This window comes from Oryzias melastigma, linkage group LG24 (genome assembly GCF_002922805.2).
Source record: "Oryzias melastigma strain HK-1 linkage group LG24, ASM292280v2, whole genome shotgun sequence".
In the NCBI taxonomy this organism is placed as follows: domain Eukaryota; kingdom Metazoa; phylum Chordata; class Actinopteri; order Beloniformes; family Adrianichthyidae; genus Oryzias; species Oryzias melastigma.
The window spans coordinates 21,188,948-21,210,760 of NC_050535.1; the positions used below are offsets into that span (position 1 = coordinate 21,188,948).

General features: G+C 38.5%; 1 protein-coding gene across 1 annotated transcript in view; it reads left to right on the forward strand.

The window, feature by feature from the left end:
- Nucleotides 1-471: 471 nt before the first annotated feature.
- Nucleotides 472-21,813, forward strand: part of reps1 (RALBP1 associated Eps domain containing 1) — a gene marked incomplete in the record, with an annotated part of 25,364 nt that continues 4,022 nt past the window's right edge. The window contains 13 exon segments of the mRNA XM_024290750.2: nucleotides 472-1,176; nucleotides 4,996-5,119; nucleotides 7,227-7,456; nucleotides 8,998-9,160; nucleotides 11,204-11,334; nucleotides 13,215-13,377; nucleotides 13,450-13,513; nucleotides 13,586-13,740; nucleotides 16,913-17,034; nucleotides 17,308-17,388; nucleotides 19,444-19,531; nucleotides 19,613-19,714; nucleotides 21,523-21,583. Coding sequence (XP_024146518.1) covers nucleotides 1,024-1,176; nucleotides 4,996-5,119; nucleotides 7,227-7,456; nucleotides 8,998-9,160; nucleotides 11,204-11,334; nucleotides 13,215-13,377; nucleotides 13,450-13,513; nucleotides 13,586-13,740; nucleotides 16,913-17,034; nucleotides 17,308-17,388; nucleotides 19,444-19,531; nucleotides 19,613-19,714; nucleotides 21,523-21,583 — 1,637 coding nt within the window.

Sequence of the window (21,813 nt, forward strand, 5' to 3'; positions counted from 1 at the left end):
TTCAAAAGTTTTTTTTCACTTTCAAACCTTTGTTTTTTAATCTGAAAATTTTAGTTTTAAAACTTTTGGCCCCACTGGGGTGCGATGGGGCGGGTCTAACACTAAAAAGGAACTAGTAAGAAGTTTCAAACATTTTTACTTTTTTTTTGGGGGGGCCAAACAAATATTTTCTTTAATGTGTTTTGTTGGGTTTGAAATAATATCGGCCCCAATGTAGCTCCATAAATGTCCTGCATTTATTTACTCATATCGAGAAAGATTTTTAATAACAGATTTTCTTATTTTGTGGTAATGTTACATTTAATTTGCATTTGCGCCCTTCTTAACAGGTTCATTTCAAAATTCTAATACTAAAATAGTAATTATCATTGCTTTTATTCTTATTCTAGTCTTTTTGTACTCAAATAAAAAATGGCAAAACAAAACAAGTTTTGCTGAAAGTGTACTTTATTTTGAAAGTCTTCCACGGAAGTAGTTTCGTAACTCCAAGTACCTTTCCGAAGGGGGCAGGAATGGCGGCTATGATTACTAGAGGAAGGAGCCCAAAGATCCTAAAACTTTACTCGTAAAGGCGCCGTGGAGGACGCGGTTTGCGGCGAAGCGCAGAATCTCCTCCCCGGAGCGCATTGTGGAGAAAGCGGAGCTTTCAGGTCGGATTCATGCGGTACGGGTCCAGATCGAGGCGCTGGACAGCTAGTTAGCCTCCCGTTAGTGACTTTGATTGGAGGTTAGCTCTCCGCTTTACTAGCCAGCTGTTGGCCACTCTGCCAGGCTGCCCAACAAGTTAACCAACTGTGCGGAGCCGCTCGTGGGCGGACCAGTCCGGTGGAAGTCGGCCGCGCTCGCCCGCAGACGGTCACGGACGGCGGGGGCAGCTCTCGCGCGGTGCTCGGTGTCCCCGTTAGCTCGGAAATAACGCTAGCGGAGTTGGGATCCCGCTGAAGTCTCGCCCATTCTCGGATCCTGCCCCAGCCATTGGCTAAGGGCTAGCGCTGCTGCTCCCCGGGTCAGCTCGGTGCTACGATGGAGAGCCTCACGCTGAGCGACGTGGAGCAGAAGTACTACTCGGAACTGTTCGTTTACTGCGACACGGACAACACCAAGAAAGTGGCCTCAAACGGGAGAGTTCTTGACCTTTTCCGGGCGGCCCAGCTACCCAGCGAAGTTGTCCTACAGGTAAGCTAACCCGTAGTTTGGGGGAGTTCTCTCTGACCCAAACATGGCGCCGCTCCCTGATGAAGTTTGGAGGCTGTCAGAGCTCACCTGTCCTCGCGCTCAGATGCGAGACCCCCTCGTGATGGCAGAGACACACCCTCCTTTAGCTAACGTTAGCCTGCCATGGAGCAGGAAGCTGCTCTCAGCCTCATCCGACCGTAGAAACTGTCAGGTTCTGGTGCTGGAGATCCAGTGTGCTGGCTCAGCCCTGTTCTGACCAGAGGACGGTTGTGGAGCTCTGCTTTCAGCAAATACCTGATCAGATCTTCTCCTGGTGTTTTACTCACACTAAGTGTCAAAAGTTTTAAAACCTGCTCTGCTTTCAAAATACTAAAAATGTCCAATCTCCCAATCAGCAAACAATTTAATAAAGGTGTTAATTATAAATTAATAGTAAAGATTTAATCCTTGTTTACTTTAGATATAAATAAAATCCAATATGAAAGACCCACACTGATGAGAAAGGTGCTTCTGGTGTTTTTAACGTGGGATTTTTCTGATGGATGACATAAAGAAAGAAAACTAAAGTATATCTTTCTCCAAATCAATCGAAAGTCTGCAAAATTGTGTATTGTATAAGTTAATACGGCAAGCCAAGAGCTCCCTGCTCTGCTCCATTCTGATGCATCCACTCAGAGACGAATAGATCCATGAACGTCTTTGTTTTCCTCGTGTAGCTGGATTCTGGATCAGAACTTTACGGTTATGGCTCTGATGTTTTTGGCCATTTTTCTAGGGCTGGTTGGTAAAATTGATAAAGCAATTTAAACTTAATAGATCAATAACAGATTAATAAAAATAGAGATCAATCTATCACAAAGCTAAAGGACGCTAGTTTGATGCTAACGGCTAATGCTAACGCTCGGTCGACCTATACATGCATTGCTGACTAAATAAACATCTTTACAGACAGGAATTTTTCAAACTATTTTAAGGAAATATTTTTAAAGTAACCATTTGTGGTTTAAAACACAATTTTTTACTCCCTCTTTGCTTATTCTTATTGAAAAAAGTGTAATGCTATAGTGTGATCGCCACCTAGTGGTCAAACTGAAACGTCCTCCAGGAGAAGCAGAACAATGTTTCCAATGTTAATGATCTGAACATTTTAGTTAGAACTTCTCCTTTAGAGAATCCATGTAACACTGGATGATATTAACAATCTCATTATTTCACTGATACATTTACAGTATGTGAACTGGATCAGATTCATATAAATATATTCAAATCATACAGTAGATTATTAATGTATTTCTAAACAAATGTGTCTAAATCTGTAAACTTGTATCAAATCAATCCATGCTCTTTTGAATCAAATCATTTCTGGAAAGTATTATCGATACCATCCCGTCATTTTTGTAGCACTGGTGATGTTAGGTTGGGTGTGTAAGCTGTAAATTAGAAGGACAGAATGTAAGCAGATGGATGATTTAATCTTAGCCAGAAACTCAGAGGTGAGTTTCTAATGAACTCTTGCTGCTCTGCAGAAACTATGTCCTTGAAAACAGCACTTGTGATTTTGGCCAAAACGGCACAATCATAGTTAAAAATAAATAAATAAATAAAAACACTGGAAACAGTTTTACAATAATTTAAAAGATGACTGGAGCTAGTTATTTAATAGCATCATAGCTAGCTAAAATAGTTTCTTGCTAGAAGAGTTTGCTTGGTAGTTTAGTATTGTTTATTAGAACATAATTGAACCCAACCTTAAAAATAAAAAAGACCCAAGCAAAGCTAAAATTAAACAGTCCTAAAGATGGCTCATTTCAGCAACTCCTGTTAGCAAACACAAGACACACCCCTTAAAAATTGACTTATGCTTAACACACAGAGGAATACTGACAGTAGCTCTTCCCTCAGGTGTCTGCAACGTCAAGCTATCAACACATTTTTGGACAAGCATTTGGGTGTTGATTCTACTTGCAAATAATTAAACCCAACATTTAAAAAAGCAAAGGTAACCAAAAATAAATAAAAGTTGTGATAGTTCGAATGCTCTGAGCTGAATGTGGCTGCTGAAGATAATAGCTGATAGCTGAAAATGCTAAAATACTAGCTAAATGTCAAACTAGCCAAAAAAGTGTCTAATTTTGTCAGAACAGCTAGCTTATGGTTAAATTATTAACTAAACTCTTAATTTGCCTTAAAAACTGGAACAATGTCTGAAACTGCCAGAACAGCTAGCATAATGCTAAAATATTAGCTGAACTCCAAATTAGCATGAAAAACGAGAAAATGTCATATTTTTCTAAAACAGTTAGTATATTAAATAAAATATTAGCTAAATTCCAAATTAGCTTTAAAAACTGGAAAAATGTCTAAATTTGTCAAAACAGCTAGCATAATGCTAAAATATTAGCTAAACTCCAAATTAGCTAAAAAAAAAAAACGGAAAAAATTGTAATTTAGCCAAAAACAGCTAGCATGCTAAATTAAAAGCTAAATTCCAAATTACCCTAAAAAACTAAAAGACGCATATTTTACATTATTTCAAAATGTTTGAATGTGTGGTTGAGTTTTTTTCGTGCCACAAAATGTACAGAAAGGAGCAGGAGAATCACTAGAGTGATAGACTGTGATAGACTGTTTATGTGAATGCTGTAAAACATTCACACAAACATCTATTTCTGTGATTTCTGTTAGGAAATGACACACCCTTAAGAAATTTGAGTAATGTTAACATACGAGAAAAAAGTGAATTTCTATTTTAGTTATTGATGCTCGGTAGCTTATCAAACAACTTCTGTTAGACAGTAGTTTCTAGGACATAGTTTCTCCAGAGCGGCAGGATAAGTGGATGCATCAGAATGGAGCGGAGCAGGGAGACTTTGGCCCGTCTATTTCAAAACTAAAAGTTCTTTCAAACTGTTGGTTTCCATCTGCTCCTGATCATCATAATTTCAATAAAGAATTACGTAGAAACACAGTTTTAATTTTAAATTCTTTTGTTGAAGTCCTCTATTATAAGAAACATTTTACTTTAACATGTTAAAAAACACTGTTTTCATTGAGAGCGTCTTTAATTTGTCTCAGCATTGAAGGCAGAGCGTTTTAAGAGAAAGTCAGTAAATACTTGTGTGTTTGGCTTTGCCGCTGTGTTTTCTGAAGGTTAGCTCGGAGAGTCCTTGACGGCTCGATGCAACAGGGATGAGCTTGGGAATGTTTTTGAATCCTGCACACAAATCCAGAAGGGATGCAGTATTGACTGCTGCTCTGGAGCCTTTAAAGCTTTTATCAGTGGAGGTTTCCTGTTCACATCCTGTCGTCACGCAGAGCAGCGCGTGCGTAGTTTCAAACAATGAAACTAATGAGTAATGCTGACTCAGGTTTTAAAGCTCTCGCTTTGAAATCACAAACGCCTGCTCTCCCAGTCTTGAGCAGGCAGTGAAGATGCAGCGTGACTCAGGCTTTCTGGAGAGGTCACAGTTAGCTCTTTGTGACTCAGCATCCCTTCAAGGTCAGCGAGGAGCGTCGGGGTGCTGTGGAATCACCCAGCAGGCCTTGGAGCGCACAGAGCCGAGTGTCGGCCTGCGCCAGGCGCTCTGTGGGCGCTTCGGGGTCAGTCAGCTGTGCTGCTTTCAGCGCTGAAGTTCCTCTGTGACCTGAGCCTTGATGTGTCGTAGCAGAGCAGGAACAAAGACTCCGTCCCTGAAAGCAAACCTTCAGTCACTGTTCTGTTTGTTTTTGGAATGTGGAATTTTCTGAAGGTGTGGATCATGACAGAGATCTCGCTCTGTCCAGATGAATAAAGAGTCTTGTTTTTGGGGGTGGGTGCAGATCACAGAGCTGTGTGGAGCCACTCGTTTGGGTCACTTTGGGCGGAGCCAGTTCTACATCGCCTTGAAGCTTATTGCCATCGCCCAGGCGGGGCTGCCCCTCAGGGTGGAGAGCCTGAATTCGGGTGAGTCCAAAGCGCTCGGATGTTACCTGTTTTTGTTTACAGCACAGTCACTGTTTACTGCACGCCGATCCTGAGAGCGAGGCGTTTACACGTGTCACCGCCACAGCAGTATTCATGTTTACATTTTTCTGTGCATATTTAGAATATTTCATTGTTGATTCATCATTTAGTTTATCTCATTTCTGCTGAGAAGAGTATCAGCACAGCTGCTATTGACAGATTTGATTCAACTTTTATAGAACAAAAAATTCTACATGTAAACACAAAAACACAAAACAACTGATTATATGTGACAGAAAAATTGAATGAACTTTGAAAAATGGACTAAAAATTCAGAATATTGTATGAAACAAATGTTACTAGAGTAGTAGGTTTAGTTATGATAACAGAGGTTACTGGAGTAACTTGTTTAGATTTGTAACAAATGTTACTAGAGTAACAGGTTTAGTTATGTTAACAAAGGTTACAAGAGTTACAGATGTGGTAACAAAGTGTTTTACATCAACATGTTTAGCTATGGTAACGGTTTACTTGAGTTAATTGCTTGACTACTGTAATAAAGGTTACTAGAGTGACCTGTTTGGCTCTGATAACAAATGTTACTAGAGTAACTGTAGCTGCTGTAACAAAGGTTACTAGAGTAACCTGTTTAGTTATGGTAACAGACGTTGCAATATCTCTCTAGTATAGTAGCATACTATGTCTTGGCCCTCTAAGATTCACTGACCAGTTACCCCATGTGCTTCTGGTCATTTTCTTTACCGTGTTTGTAGTCGTTTTTACTCTGCCAGGTCAGATCTCACTCAGAGCTCCAGTTGGAGCGAGATTGACAGCGATCTTTAATGTCAAGGGTGTCAGACTCCAGGCCTCCAGGGCTGACATCCTACTGGCAACCAGTGTTGCTGTGGCCACAAATGTTTCCGTTTCTGTGGAAACAAAGATAACGGAAGCAACCTTTGTTGCTATGGTAATAGTGCTGCCACAAACGATTATTTTTATAGTCGACTAATCACTGATTATTTTTTCTGATTAGTTGACTAATCAGTTCATGCACAAACTGTATGTAAAGCACACATCTTAACCATCATTAACTTTAAAGTAACTATAAACTAGATATATAGCAGTACCTGCGATAATACTGGTGTGAATGCTGTAAGCTGAATTTGTCCGTTGAAGATGCTGAAATTAATAGCTAAAAACGCTGAAGCTGATTGTAGGCTAAAATATTAGTTAAATGCCAAATTAGCCTAAGAAACAATGAAAGCCTAAATTGGGCTAAATAGCTAGCATGTAGCTGAAGTATTAGCGAAACTCCAAAATAGCCTAAAAAATCTTAATAAATGCCAAAATAGTCCAAAAAGCTATTAGAATGACATTATAACTTTCAACTTTACTACACTGTGACTCCATATGATATAAAGTAACGTCAACTATTAAATTAGTCGTGACTAATTGTGGCAGCCCTATATAGTAACAAAGGACATTATTAATGTGGTAATACAGTTTACTGTACTAACATTGGCTACTGTGGCAACCAAGGTTTGTATGACTACCTTGGTTGCTATGGTAACACAGGTTAGTTTGGGATATTTTCTGGGATGGAAACACACTATTACAGAGGAACATGTCATTGACCAGCTCCCTTGAGTAGGTCTGTCCCACTCTTTTCTCACAGTTGAATTGTCTGTGATGAACTTTACCGGCCGACCATGCTCATCTTTTTATTGGAGACAACTTTCAGAATCAGTGACCGATGAACACTTTTATTGCCCCACTGTAAAAGCGGAAGCCACAGGCCGCTTCCTCTCTGACAGAGACACACTGTGTAGCTTGATGGTTGTTTGTTGTCTGTGTTCTTCCTGCCTGGATGTGAGCACAGTGTTTCATATCAGCATCTTCAGCTGAATGGATACGTTTGTGTCTCTCTATGTGGAAGCAGCTATTTTAGAAATGAAAGCTCTCACTGTCTGTTTTGTCACAGCTGTGCGCTTGCTAGGCAGCTGTATCATCGGATGCTTTCAGGAAAATGTTGGGAATCTGCTCCAGCGCCCGTGAGGAAGGTTCACGCAGTCCTGTTCATTTCTGACTTTCCTTTGTGTTTGGCCAGTCAAGGATCTGCCGCTGCCCAGGTTCATCGTGGGGAAGAACGAGGCAGAAGCGAGACACGCTGCTCTGTACCAGGATGCAGACGGTCAGGGCTTGTACCCACCCCCTGGTATTGCAGTAATACCCAGACCACCAGGTAGGGGTCTCCAGAACAAGAAGGGTCCTCCTTCAACCACAGCACACCCCGTCCATGAAGTCATCCAGCCCCTCGCCCCCAGCATAGAAACACAGGTTAGTAACTCTTATCGTCAATCTACTCCTGAACCTTGTTGTACTTGAAGATTAAAAATAGTGTGTAAATGTATCTGTTTGCTTCAAAAGCCACCAGGCTTGTTTGTTTTTAGTGTTTGCTCATTTTTCTTAAGCCTGGGCTGTTCCCACATTCAACCGAGATGGACCCAACCATGTGTACATGAGACCATAAATGAGAGCTTGGCCCAGTGAGTCCAGCTCCAACCAAGTGAAGTCGATTCAGTCGACATTTTTTTATGGACGCTGCCATGTTGGAACCAGATGTTCAGTTAGCAGTGATTGGTCTCAGTTAATCTTAGTCAATGTTTCTATGCCTACGTTGAGTAGATAAAATCGATTAATCAATGATCAATTGATCAATTTAAATCGATTTAAGCTTAATTGATCAATAATCAATTTATAAAAATTTAAATCGATTTATCACATAAAGCTAAAGTCTACTAGCTGGATGCTAATGTTTAATGGAATTTCCCATAGGACGGCTAATGCTAACACTCTGCCGACCAAAACATACATTGCTGACTAAATGAACATCTTTATAAACTCACAGACATTAATTTTACAAACTCTTTTAAGGAAATACTTTTTAAAGTAACTATTTATGGTCTAAAACATCATTTTTTCCTTGTTCTTTTCTAGTGAACTGTGTTGTTCTTCATTTTCTTTTCTATCACCAATACTCAACCTTTACAGAGAGAATAATGGAACAGATGAGCTGAACTTTATTGACAACAACTTCTAACATTGTTCAGTTTTAACATCAAATACAGAGCAACACTCTCAATTTTGCATTTCATTATGTTGACGGACAGGCCAGGCTCCTGACCACAATACCCATAATGCTCTAACAATCCATGAAGCAGCTTTGTAGTTTACCAAAGATGTACTAAAACATTTGGAAAGATTTTTGAGTGTCGTGTAGTACAGAAAATTGGTTCAGAATTAGTAAGAACAACCATAACTAATTCATAAGGAACCTGTACATTTTTTCAAAGGAAAATAAAGGATTTGATATGTTCCTTACAAATTTTATCGAGGGGAGCTGAGAAAGTGTAGTATAAGATGCTTACGGAGTCTTCTCATCCTGACTAATTTATCGTACTCTGAACTCCTAAACTACTCAGGTTTATTTAAGGTTAGCTTTGTGAAATCAGCACAACAATGTGGGCATGTAAGAAAGGAAGAGTGTTGAGCTTAGAGCCCTGTGGTACACCATGTCTGTTTTGAAATTGTCTTAATATGAAATCTGTTGTTCTGTACATTCTAGCAATGCTAGACTGTAGCAGTGAAGCATTTTGCAAACTTGCTGCTAAAATTAGTTTTTGCTGTTAAAGACAAATGAATGGGTTGTGAAACTTGTCCAAACAGACGTTTAGCCTCTGGCGGCTCGTGCTCTGCTGCAGGCGCCTCACAGAGATAAAGCCTCAGAGCCTTGATAAAGCTGCAGCAGCTGTTGCAGGCACTTGGCTGTGCCCCAGTCCACCTCTTCTCCCTTCTGAACGTGTCAGTATGTCTTCCAGCCTGAACCCACGTCGCCAGTCGTCTCACCTCACCAGTCGCCCCCCACCTCCCCTCACTCCTGGAGGAAGCACAAGCGGCAGCCTAGCGGAGGAAACGCAGAAAGACCGGCGGCTGTGGCTGCACCTGGAGTTGCATGGACTCAGTTCAGAGAACCACAAACAGGTGAAGTGTTCACCATTCAGGAAAAGCTACACATAAAACACATTTAACATTCATCTTTGACTTACAGTAACTCTTAACCATTTAAGAGATCAATCCAAATTTCAATCGTTTGAGAAAAGTAGCTTTGCGGTGATGAACAACACTTAAAGTTTATTACACTCACTTTACTACACTTTACAAAAGGACTGGTGTGCAACACTTTACTAAACATTACTACACTTTACTAAAGCACTGATATGCAACACTGTACTAAACGTTACTACATTTTAGTAAATTTCACTACATGTTACTAAACTTTAGTAAACTTCACCACACTTTACTAATCTTTACTACACTTTACTAATCTTTACTACATTTTACTAATCTTTACTACACTTCACTAATCTTTATTACACTTTACTAATCTTTATTACACTTTACTAATCTTTACTACACTTTACTAATCTTTACTACACTTTACTACACTTCACTAATCTTTACTACGCTTTACTAATCTTTACTACACTTTAGTAAACCTCACTACATTTTACTAATCTTTACTACGCTTCACTAATCTTTACTACGCTTTACTAATCTTTACTACACTTTAGTAAACCTCACTACATTTTACTAATCTTTACTACACTTTACTAATCTTTACTACACTTTACTAATCTTTACTACACTTTACTAATCTTCACTACACTTCACTAATCTTTACTACACTTTACTAATCTTTACTACACTTCACTAATCTTTACTACACTTTACTAATCTTTACTAGACTTCACTAATCTTTACTACACTTTACTAAAGCACTGATATGCAACACTGTACTAAACTTTACTAAACTTTAGTAAACTTCACTAATCTTTACTACACTTTACTAATCTTTACTACATTTTACTAATCTTTACTACACTTCACTAATCTTTACTACACTTTACTAATCTTTACTACACTTTACTAATCTTTACTACACTTCACTAATCTTTACTACACTTCACTAATCTTTATTACACTTTACTAATCTTTATTACACTTTACTAATCTTTACTACACTTTACTAATCTTTATTACACTTTAGTAAACCTCACTACATTTTACTAATCTTTACTACACTTTACTAATCTTTACTACACTCTACTAAACTTCACTACACTTTACTAAACTTCACTAGACTTTACTAAACTTCACTAGACTTTACTAAAGCACTTATATGCAACACTTTACTAAACTTTACTACACTTTACTAAACTTCACTACACTTTACTAAAGTGCTGATATGTAACACTGTACTAAACTTTACTACACTAGTCAACTTCACCACACTTTACTAATCTCTACTACTTTACTAAACTTCGCTACACTTTACTAAATGCGGATATGCAAGACTTTACTAAACTTAACTACACTTTACTAAATCTTGCTACACTATTAAACTTTGCTACACTTTACTAAAGGACTGGTATGCAATACTTTACGAAACTTCACAACGGTTTGCTAAACTTTACTAAACACGGATATGCAACACTTTACTAATTTTTGCTACACTTAACTATACCTTATTACACTTTACTAAACTTCGCTACACTTTACTAAAGCGCTAATATGCAATACTTTACTAAACTTTTCTACACTTTACTAAAGCAAGGATATGCAAAACTTTACTACACGTTACTAGAGTGTTGATTTGCAACACTTTACTACACTGCACTAAACTTTTCTACCCTTACTACACTCTATTGATGAACTTATATGCAATAATTTACTTAAAAGTGTCACACATGAGCATTAAAACTGCTTTTCTCAGATTTCTGAAGCTATTTGAATTGCGTTAATTGCACAAACTGTCAGAGTGAAAGTAATTCTGTTATTTTTTATTGGTGGCAACAGCTCTAGTTTTGACGGGAGTTGCTACTGAAGATGAAGCCTTTAGAATTCAAGAGCAGAAACGTTGGGCTTGAAGTTTGCAGCGTCTGTCCGGAGCAGAAAGCAGCTGTGGATGTTGGTGGGTTTGAAATATCCCGTGGGAATAACGTGGCGTGTTGTCTGCTGGTGCAGGTCCAGCTGGCGCTGACGGCATGTGGCCGTCCCACTCACCACCTCCTGCAGGTCAGGAAAGCTGGGTCAGTTTCACGGCAGACACCCCGCCCTCCAGCACCCTTCCGGCTGCGCACCCTTCATCTGTTCAGGTGGGACGGCGCTGTGTTGGGATTCTAGGAAATCCTGCTTTGTTTAAAATCCAAAGGAATCTGGAGAATTGTGCAGAGTTGTCTCCTCTGGGGAAAAAAAGTCAGTATGTCTTCAAAATGTAACAGAAAGTAGATTTTAGGATCTGAAAAACATGAGATTCACAAACAGGAGGTCACACAGAAACAATCTTAGCTCATAGAAGACAAATCAAAAATACACCAAAAAAGATAAGAAGTTAAAGATAAAATACAGAAATAAAGATCCGTTTACAGTTAGTTTCTGAAAATAATTGAATAAACATTTAAGTCAACAAATTTAGGACATGACAGTCAGTAGATTCCTGTTTTATAAAGTGAAGGGATTGCAATTCAGGTTTACTGGATTACATAAAAACCATCGTCCTGTACTGTTGTGACCTCTAGTGGCTGAAAAGAGAAGGACTTGCTCGATTGAACGCTGGATGGTCAGGAAAAAAAATGTAAATGAATCTAAAATTACATTTAAAAATAAACATCAAGAGTTTAACTAAGAATTAGTGAAAATAACTCTGAAAGCAAAGTAAATGAAACCATCACATTTATTTTTTTGTCCAAATTAAATTGAGAAAAGAGAAATTTGAGGATCATCTGGAAAGAGTCGATTCATTCACAAAGGGTCTTGGTGCCACTGCTCTGTGTTTACAAAGTAGCAGTATCGTCAGTCCACAGCTCATTTCATCTGCGACCTCCCAAATGTGTCAAACCCTGACCTTGGATGTGGCGTTCCCAGGAGAGTGGGTTTGTTTTTCCTCCATGCCTGAACCAAACCTTGAGCGGGGATGAGGCCACACATGGAAGCAAAAATGTAGAATTAAGATGTACAGATATACACTTAACTAATAAACAATGAATGTACTTATGTGTATATTCCTATAGTTAATATCTGTTCAGTTTTTGTTTGCTTTAATTTCTCTGAAGGATTTTCCATTCGGTCAGTGCCGCTTGACTAAATCCGTATGGGGGGTCAAATCAGGATCAGCTTAAAGTGAACAAAAAAAAAAAAAGATTGAAAATTTGAAAAACAGACATTGTAACTAAAAAAAAAAATAAAATCTGAAATCAAGACATTGTAAATTTAAATAAAAAAAGAACATTTGAGAAAATAAAATTGAAACCTTGAAATAAAACTTGAAAATTTGAACAATATACCGGTATGTATATTTAAGAAAAAAAAAAAAAACTTAAATAAAAAAGCTATAAATGTAAAATTACCAATTGAAAAATAACGTATCTATAAGTAACAGCTCCTGTTTTGAATTTTCAGCTTTTCGGAATCTTCACTTTCAGTTCCCAGTTTACAGTTTGAATTCTGATTTTCGAGTTTTTGCTGCTGAGCTGATCCTAATTTTGCATGGGGGCGGGGCTTTGAGCTGATTGGCTACCGGGACAACAGATAACTTAAATTAAAGAATGAAAAAAGGAAAAGTTGAAATTACAATAAATAAATAAATAAATAAATTGGAAATAGTTTCAAATTTACATTTTTTTATTTTCAGTATTTATTTTAAGTTTTCAAATTTTACTTTTTTCAAATTTTCAAGTTTTCGATACGTATTTTCATTTTTCAAACCGCTTTCAAATTTTCAATCTGGTTTTTCATTCACTTTAAGCTGATCCTGATTTGACCCCATAATTTTGGGCCCTCTAACTGAACCCTCAAGCTAATTTCATCTTAATACAGAGACTCTTCCGATTATCTTGGAAAAACTCTTCAAATCTGCCTTATTCAGTTTGAAATGATGCTTCTGTTTAGCTGTTTTCATGAATGTGCACAGAACAAATTCTTCTATTGAGGTGAGGATCCTGCAGTTGAAATGCATGTGTTTCATTTTTCGCTTCAGGAAAGCACAACAGTACGAACCGTGACGTCGTCAGCACTAACCAACGAGATCCAGCGGCAGTCCAGCGGCTACGACGACCCCTGGAAGATCACGGACGAGCAGCGGCAGTATTACATCAACCAGTTCAAGACCATTCAGCCCGACCTCACCGGCTTCATCCCAGGTGGGGGACGTCCCGCTGCTGCCGGATCCCGTTCCTGCTGAGTGGAACTCACGCTTTGCTTTTGTGCTTCAGGCTCAGCAGCTAAAGAGTTCTTCACCAAATCAAAGTTACCCATCTTAGAACTGTCACATATCTGGTGAGTCACGTCTAACGGCGCGTTCCTTGAAGATCTGACAGAAGCTGTAGCCACTGAAACCCGTGTCTGCAGGGAGCTGTCGGACTTTGACAAAGACGGAGCGCTGACGCTGGACGAGTTCTGCGCCGCCTTTCACCTGGTGGTGGCCAGAAAGAACGGCTACGACCTGCCGGAGAAGCTGCCAGAGAGCCTGATGCCAAAGCTGATTGACCTGGATGATTCAGCAGGTGCGACTTCCTGTTTTACTGCCTCAACTTAAGGGTTCCCGACCTGAGGATTGAGCTCATAAACGATAAACACGCTTGTTTTTTCATACTAAAGAAACATTTGGTCCACATTTACACAACTATATGAGTTTTTGACATTTTCACTTCAGTTTTTTTTATTCAGTCTAAGTTATTAAAAAATATCAGAACTTTACATGTTAAAACATACACAATCAAAAAAAATGTATTGTCACAAAACTTGACTCCACCCCTCTTTGCCATGACGACTAACATTAAAAGGTCAGTAACCTGAGTTTACAGCCCAAACACAATCCAAGAGTGAGTCACACCAGGATTTTAGGATAATGTCACTTTTCAGAGTCAAAAAATCCATTCAAACCTGAAGCTTTTCTCTCAGTCTGTTCTTAATAACGTGAAGCAGTTAATCTGAAACAAACAACTTCAGGGATTTTTTTTCCTTCTCCCAAAAGGATCTGCTGAGGATTGTTAAAAATCGCAGTTACTAAATAGACCTTTACTGCTGGGGCAGCTCCAGGATTTTTTCTCTGGGTTGCCAAGTAGGGCTAACACGATTATTCAACTAATCGACTATTAACATAGTTGACGACTAATTTAATAGTCAAACAGTTACTATATAGTATATGGAGTCAGAGTGTAGTAAAGTTGAAAGTTATAATGGCATTCTGCTAGCTTTATGGACTATTTTGGCATTTATTAATGTTTTTTAGGCTATTTTGGAGTTTACCTGATATTTCAGCTAAATACTGACTATTTTGGCTAATAAAGGAATTTTTCAGTTTTTTAGGCTAATTTCACATTATTGGCATATTGTAGCTGGCTATCAGCTTCAGCGTTTTCAGTTATTAGCTTCAGCGTTTCAGCTATCAGCTTCAGCATTTTTAGCTATCAACTTCAGCATTTTCAGCTATTAGCTTTAGCCTTTTTTAGCTATTAGCTTCAGTGTTTTCAGCTATCAGCTTTAATAATTTCAGCTATCAGCTTCAGCATTTTTAGCTATCAGTTTTAGTCTCTTCAACTATCAGCTCTACCATCTTAAGCAGCCAAATTCAGTTTAAAGCATTCACATTAGCATTATCACAGGTAATGCTATATATGTCGTTTTTAGTTAGTTTAAAGCTAATTATGGTCAAGATGTGTGTTTTACATCAACGATTTGTCGACTGATCAAAAAAAAATAATCAGTAATTAGTTGACTATTAAAATAATCGTTTGTGGCAGCACTATTGCCAAGTGACTGTTGCTAATTCATTTTTTTTGTAAAATTCCATTTCCTAGAAGATAAGTGACTGTAACGCATATTCTTACGGTTTCCAAGTAATACCAGGTTTAAATGTATTGTCTTGTCAATAGAATACACGTTTAATTTGCGTTTGGAAGAAAGAGATGTTTCATAGTGTCATAGAGTGAAAACAGACATTAATTTATTTAAGAGGAGCTGTTGAGCGTCCACAGAGGATACCAGCGTCAACTGCCTCTCCTTCGCCACGCAGCAGATTTGCTCCTTGAGCGTAAAAAACTGCCTTTTTCTTGGCCAAAACGCTGATCTTTACACCCCTTTTATGATCACTTGGCTCGTCACCTGTCCAAAAACATGGTCATATCCTCCCAGCGAGGGAGGAGCTACAGCCAAATGTTTTCAGCCTGATCGCGGCGTTTGTGTTGCATGGAAGACGCATAGCATGATTAGAGCAGTGATGTGTGGTGAAGGTTGTGACTGGTGAGACACCGACTCTTTCAGAACCAGATTTACAAACAGACGAGAGGCCCATACAGTCATTCTAGAACTGGAGAACATTTTATTTACTGCCCATCATATTTCAAATCATCCGCAAAACAAAGTGCTAAAACATGTAGTTTCTGACCACATGTCTTGAGAGCAAATCTACAGAAACAGAATGCTTGAAAAGAGTTTAGAAAATAACAAATCAGTCTGGAGAACCTCTTAAAATTCCCCATCTAACACCCAAATCAAATTTTAAATAAAAGTTCAAATTAAAATTATTTTTGGTATTGTTTTATTGAAGCTCCTAACTATGGGAACATTTGTTTAAATATAACAAAAATTCAAAAACTGATTATTAATGTGTATACAACAAGCACTAACTCTGTTACATCAACCTTTGTTTTTAGTGAAGTTATTATTATGTTTTTGATGATTATGGAGAAGAAAATTAAAGAAGTGAAGGATTACTCTTCAGTCAGTTTGAAGCACAAAAACCCACACAGATGTGAATGCTACAGACGATAACAGACACACGTGTCAAACCACCTGTAAATGAAGTCCAACTGTTTCTCCTGGACAAAAATCTCTGTGACTTCAGAGTAAAGTTTCTTTATCGTCTTTAAGTTATAGAAGTCTCAATGAAGTTGTGTTGTATCAATCATCCAGACATTATTACTTCACGTTTTTTAATCAAATAACATCCACCATTCTTGCAGTCAGTCAAAGCAAACATAAAGTACCGGCTCTTAATGAATACACTTTATCAGTAAAGAGCAAAGGCTGACTCTTGAGCGCCCTCTCTGTTAAGATAATGCTACTGCATGCATCACCTAATGTTTTTTTGTCACAAAGAAAAAAGATAAAATAAACGATAAGACAAACAGGAAAAAAACATTAAATCTTAGATTAGATTAGATTTAGGCCTTGTTATATTTGGGGTTGCTATGCCAAATCTTGCCCTGCTTTACCGCATAACACAAGTCAGAGTTAGAGGTTAGAATATGATTTGAGATTGGAAGTATTGTGGAAATTCTTATATTGAGATCTCACAAATGTTCCATAGTCACTGCAAAACCTTTTTAATCAAAGAAATGACCTCAATAGGCATCAAATAAAGCTAATTTGATTAGAAAAGAAGTACTTTTATGCTTAGACAAACCTAGTTTTTGCTGAAAAGTAAAAGTCGTCAAATCTAAAATGCTCAAAATGAAAATATTTTGAAATAGTTTTCTCAAATTATTTACATTTCAAACATTATAATTCAGTAAAATAAAAAAATAAATATAAGATGATTGTTTAAGATGATAATATACAAACACATTTTTTAAGAAGTCTTAAAAATGAATCAAACTGAATCCGACGGATCTAATCTTTTTGAGCATCTTTCAATACTGAATCTTTGAAACAGTTTTTCTTTTGGTTCCTTAGAAGTCCCCGAGCCGACTGCAGACGTGGGCTACTCGGCGTCGCCTGTAGAGGTCACCCCCAACAAGTCCCCCTCCATGCCTTCGCTCAACCAGGCGTGGCCCGAGATGAACCAGAGCAATGAGGTTTGACCGCACTGCACACGCTCACAAGCGAACACGTCTGCGCCTCGTTTGCCGTTGACCCCGAATTGATTACTACGTTTTCTCCATCGGCCTGCTGTGATCTGCCTCCATCCTCCTCTTCCTCAAACGTAATCTCTGATAATTCCGCGCCTGCCGATCTTTCCCGGCGCCGTCATCGCACCGGCGCAGACTGATGATGTAATGTGTGATGTCACCGCGCCGCTGACTGACGTGTTTTTGTTTTTTCTCACTCTCTCTGTCTGTCTCCTGCAGCAGTGGGAGACGTTTAGCGAGCGCTCCTCCAGCTCTCAAACTCTGACCCAATTTGACTCTAACATTGCACCAGCTGACCCTGTAAGTCAATCACTTAGTTTGCATGCTTTCACTGTAATGGAGCGACCATTAACCTTCGCCCTGCCTGTCTCTGAGCATGAGGGTTGCAGCTATCAGCTGCTGTGATTCGCCTGGCTTCTTCTGTCCAGCAGCTACTTTTTTAATTTCCACACTGACATCCACCAATCAACAGCTTCCTTTTAAAACATGCAGAAATAAAAGCAAAAAAGTCTGAAGAGTCTGTGGAGACAGAAAACTGAATCTGAAAATCTTTGCTTTCATGATCCTGAACAGATTCAGAACCACTTCAGGGACAAATCAACACGTCACTTCTACTCTCTAAAGACCCACTCCCATGAAAACTTTCACTTGTTCTAGTGACATTTTTCATACGATGGAGGACATTTCTAAAGAAAATGTAGCTTTTTTTAGTATTTCTTCATTTAAATCATTGTGAATCAGAGCAGAAAAAAAACATTTGAAAAAGATCGTATTTGTGAGCAGCTATGAGCTCTCAGTAACAAGGAGGGTAAGAGGGGGCGGGGTGGCCCTGCCCTTCTAATGAACTCCTGCCACGCTGCAGGATCTATGTCCTAGAAAACATCACGTTTTTTTCAATTTTGGCTTAAAATTAGCATAATCATTATTAAAAAACAGCTAAAGATGCTTTGAAAATAGACCATAAGATGATCAGAGTTGGACTTTAAACAGCTGCTTGTCTTCCAGTGCAGCTTCTTTCATAAGTCTTTGAGCTTTGAAAGGGTTTTCAGAGTGAAAAGTTAAAGAGCAGTTTGAGGTTTTAAGTGTTCAGAAGTTCCTCATAGATCCCTGAGCAGAGTTGAGCAGAAACAGGAAATCTTTGCCTGGTTTATTGGACAAAGACTGTGGATTTGTTTGTTTGTAAATCAGTCTTCAAATGTCACAAAGGTGGAAGAATTCTGCTCAAATTTTTAAGCTCCCTTTAACTTAGTGAGTTGAAAAAAGTGATCTTTAGCAACAGTTCTGCTTTTCACTCGTTTTCATTTAAGCCCATATATGGAGCTAAATTGGGGCAAATATTATTTGAAACCCAAATAAAACAAATTGAAAAAATATGGACAATTTTGCCAAAAAAAATGTAAACTGTCCGAAACCTTTTGATATTCTAAAATAAACGTAATTATTTTCAGCTTCAATTGTTCCATTTTTTTAGGTTTTGAAACTCAAACCTTTTTTTCCAGTTTCAAATCTTTTTTTTTTTACTTTCAATACAGTTTTTTGTTGTTGTTGTTTTTGAATCTGAAAATTTCAGTTTCAAAAGTTTTGGCCCTATTGTGGCGCGTTGGGGCGGGGCTAACACGGAGGACCAATCAAAATCGCCAAAAGTTTTGAAACTTAAATTTCAGATTCAAAAACGATAAACGGAGCTGGAAAAAAAAAGATTTTTAAACTTAAAAAAATGCTGGGTTTTGAAATCTTAAAAACAGAACATTTGATGCTGAAAATAATAAAGTTTTTTTTAGAATGGCAAAAGGTTTTCTGCACTCTACATTTTTTTGGCCAAACATCAATATTTTTTTTCCATTTGTTTTATTTAATTTCAAATAATATTGGTCCTAATTTAGCTCCATACCCATACAACAGATCATCACCCCTCAACCATCATTTTGATATTTTCTGGTTCGTGTAAAATCCAGGAGCCAGGGCGGCAAGAACAATATAGTTCTCATCATAAAAGCTGAAGAGAAATAAGTGATTTGAATATAAATTCATCAAAGCTTTATATTTAAAAGTATTAAGAATGTGGAAAAGTCAAGTCCAGCCTCACTGCTCACAAACTTATTTTTTTCCTTCAACTGTTCTGCACTGATGGTTCCTTATGTTAGCTTTTCATGAAAATATTGAGGGGAAATGTTAGCATTTTTGGCTAAAAGATAAGTTTAATAGTTTAATTTAAATTAAAAAAATTAAAGCATTTTCTGGAGTTCGGTGAATGTATTTCATGTCTTCTCTAAAATAAGTAGAAGTTTTTGTCTTATGTTTTGGAAAAACCCTCCTGGCGTCTTGTGTTGAAGTATCCTCTCCTCTTCTGTCCAGGACACGGCCATCGTTCACCCCGTTCCCATCCGAATGACTCCCAGTAAGATCCACATGCAGGAGATGGAGCTGAAGCGGACCGGCAGCGGTTAGACTCCACTACAACTTTCACCTCACAGCCTCATCAACATGACTGCAGCAAAATAAACAGAAATGTTTGTTTTTCCAGACCACAATCATCCCACAAGTCCTCTGTTGGTTAAGCCTCCAGAACTGACAGAAGAAGCCAAGTTGCCCGCTTCCATGAAGTTTGTTGCTGCCAACGCTGTGGGTGAGTCTGTTCTGACCACAAGACCGTCTATTTCAAACCAGTCATCGTGTTCTCTGTGCGTAGACATGTCGCATGTTTGAAGACGTGTGACATGTTTGAAGACGTGAGGCGTGTTTGAAGACTTGTTTGAAGACTTGTTTGAAGACGTGAGGCGTGTTTGAAGACGTGTGAAATGTTTGAAGACGTGAGGCGTGTTTGAAGACATGTCACATGTTTGAAGACGTGTCACATGTTTGAAGACATGTCACGTGTTTGAAGACGTGTCACATGTTTGAAGACATGTCACGTGTTTGAAGATGTGTGACGTGTTTGAAGACATGTCACATGTTTGAAAACGTGTGACGTGTTTGAAGACATGTCACGTGTTTGAAGACATGTCACGTTTGAAGACGTGTCACGTGTTTGAAGACATGTCACATGTTTGAAGACGTGTCACGTGTTTGAAGACATGTCACATGTTTGAAGACGTGTCACATGTTTGAAGACGTGTCACATGTTTGAAGACGTGTCACATGTTTGAAGACGCGTGACGTGTTTGAAGACATGTCACATGTTTGAAGACGTGATGCGTGTTTGAAGACATGTCACATGTTTGAAGACATGTCACGTGTTTGAAGACGTGTCGCATGTTTGAAGACATGTCACATGTTTGAAGACGTGTCACATGTTTGAAGACATGTCACGTGTTTGAAGACATGTCACGTGTTTGAAGACATGTCACATGTTTGAAGACATGTCACATGTTTGAAGATGTGAGGCTGATTTTGAAGACATGTCACATGTTTGAAGACGTGTGAGGTGTTTGAAGACGTGTCACATGTTTGAAGACGTGTGACGTGTTTGAAGACGTGTCACGTGTTTGAAGACATGTCACGTGTTTGAACACATGTCACGTGTTTGAAGACATGTCACATGTTTGAAGATGTGTCACGTGTTTGAAGACGTGTCACGTGGTTGAAGACATGTCACATGGTTGAAGACGTGTCACATGGTTGAAGACATGTCACATGTTTGAAGACATGTCACATGTTTGAAGACGTGTCACGTGTTTGAAGACGTGTCACGTGTTTGAAGACGTGTGACGTGTTTGAAGACATGTCACATGTTTGAAGACGTGTCACATGTTTGAAGACGTGTCACATGTTTGAAGACGTGTCACATGTTTGAAGACGAGTCACATGTTTGAAGACGTGTCACATGTTTGAAGACGAGTCACATGTTTGAAGACGTGTGACGTGTTTGAAGACGTGTGACGTGTTTGAAGACATGTCACGTGTTTGAAGACGTGTCACGTGTTTGAAGACGTGTCACATGTTTGAAGACGTGTCACATGTTTGAAGACAAGTCACGTGTTTGAAGACGTGTGACATGTTTGAAGATGTGTCACATGTTTGAAAACGTGTGACGTGTTTGAAGACATGTGACATGTTGAAGAAATGTAACGTGTTTGTAGACATGTTTTGTGATTGAAGACGTTTCTTTTATATGTGGACATGTTGGGTCTTTGAATACATCTCACGTGTTCATAGACATGTCGCATGTATGCAAATATGTTGCAAGTTTGAAGACCTGTTACGTGTATACGCACACGTTGAATACATGTCACGTCTTTGAAGACATGTCACATATTTGAAGACATGCAGCGTGTTTGAAGATATGTTTCGTGTTTGAAGACATGTCACATGTTTGAAGACATGTTTCATGCGTGACACGCTACTGCTGCCAAACAAAGTGAAACTGATGCTTTAAAGGTTCTTTTTTAAATACAAATGAAAGATCTTGATTGACAGATTTTTTTTCTCCTGCAGGTGACGGTTACAGCAGCTCCGACTCCTTCACCTCAGACCAGGAGCCCATCACCCGCCAAAGGTCAGAGTCTTTTAAGACCTAAAATCCTTCAGAATTTGTTTCAGAGTTTACGGTCTAGTCTATGTGGTTTGATTTATGATTCAGAGATTCAATTTGCCATCCAAAGTTCGCTTTGTTTGGTTTATTAAAAAAGCTTTTCCATAACCATGGACTTAAACTGAACAAAAGTGTCACTTTCATAAATTAAATCAGGAATTCTTCAAACAAAAATTAACGAAAATGTGTTCAAA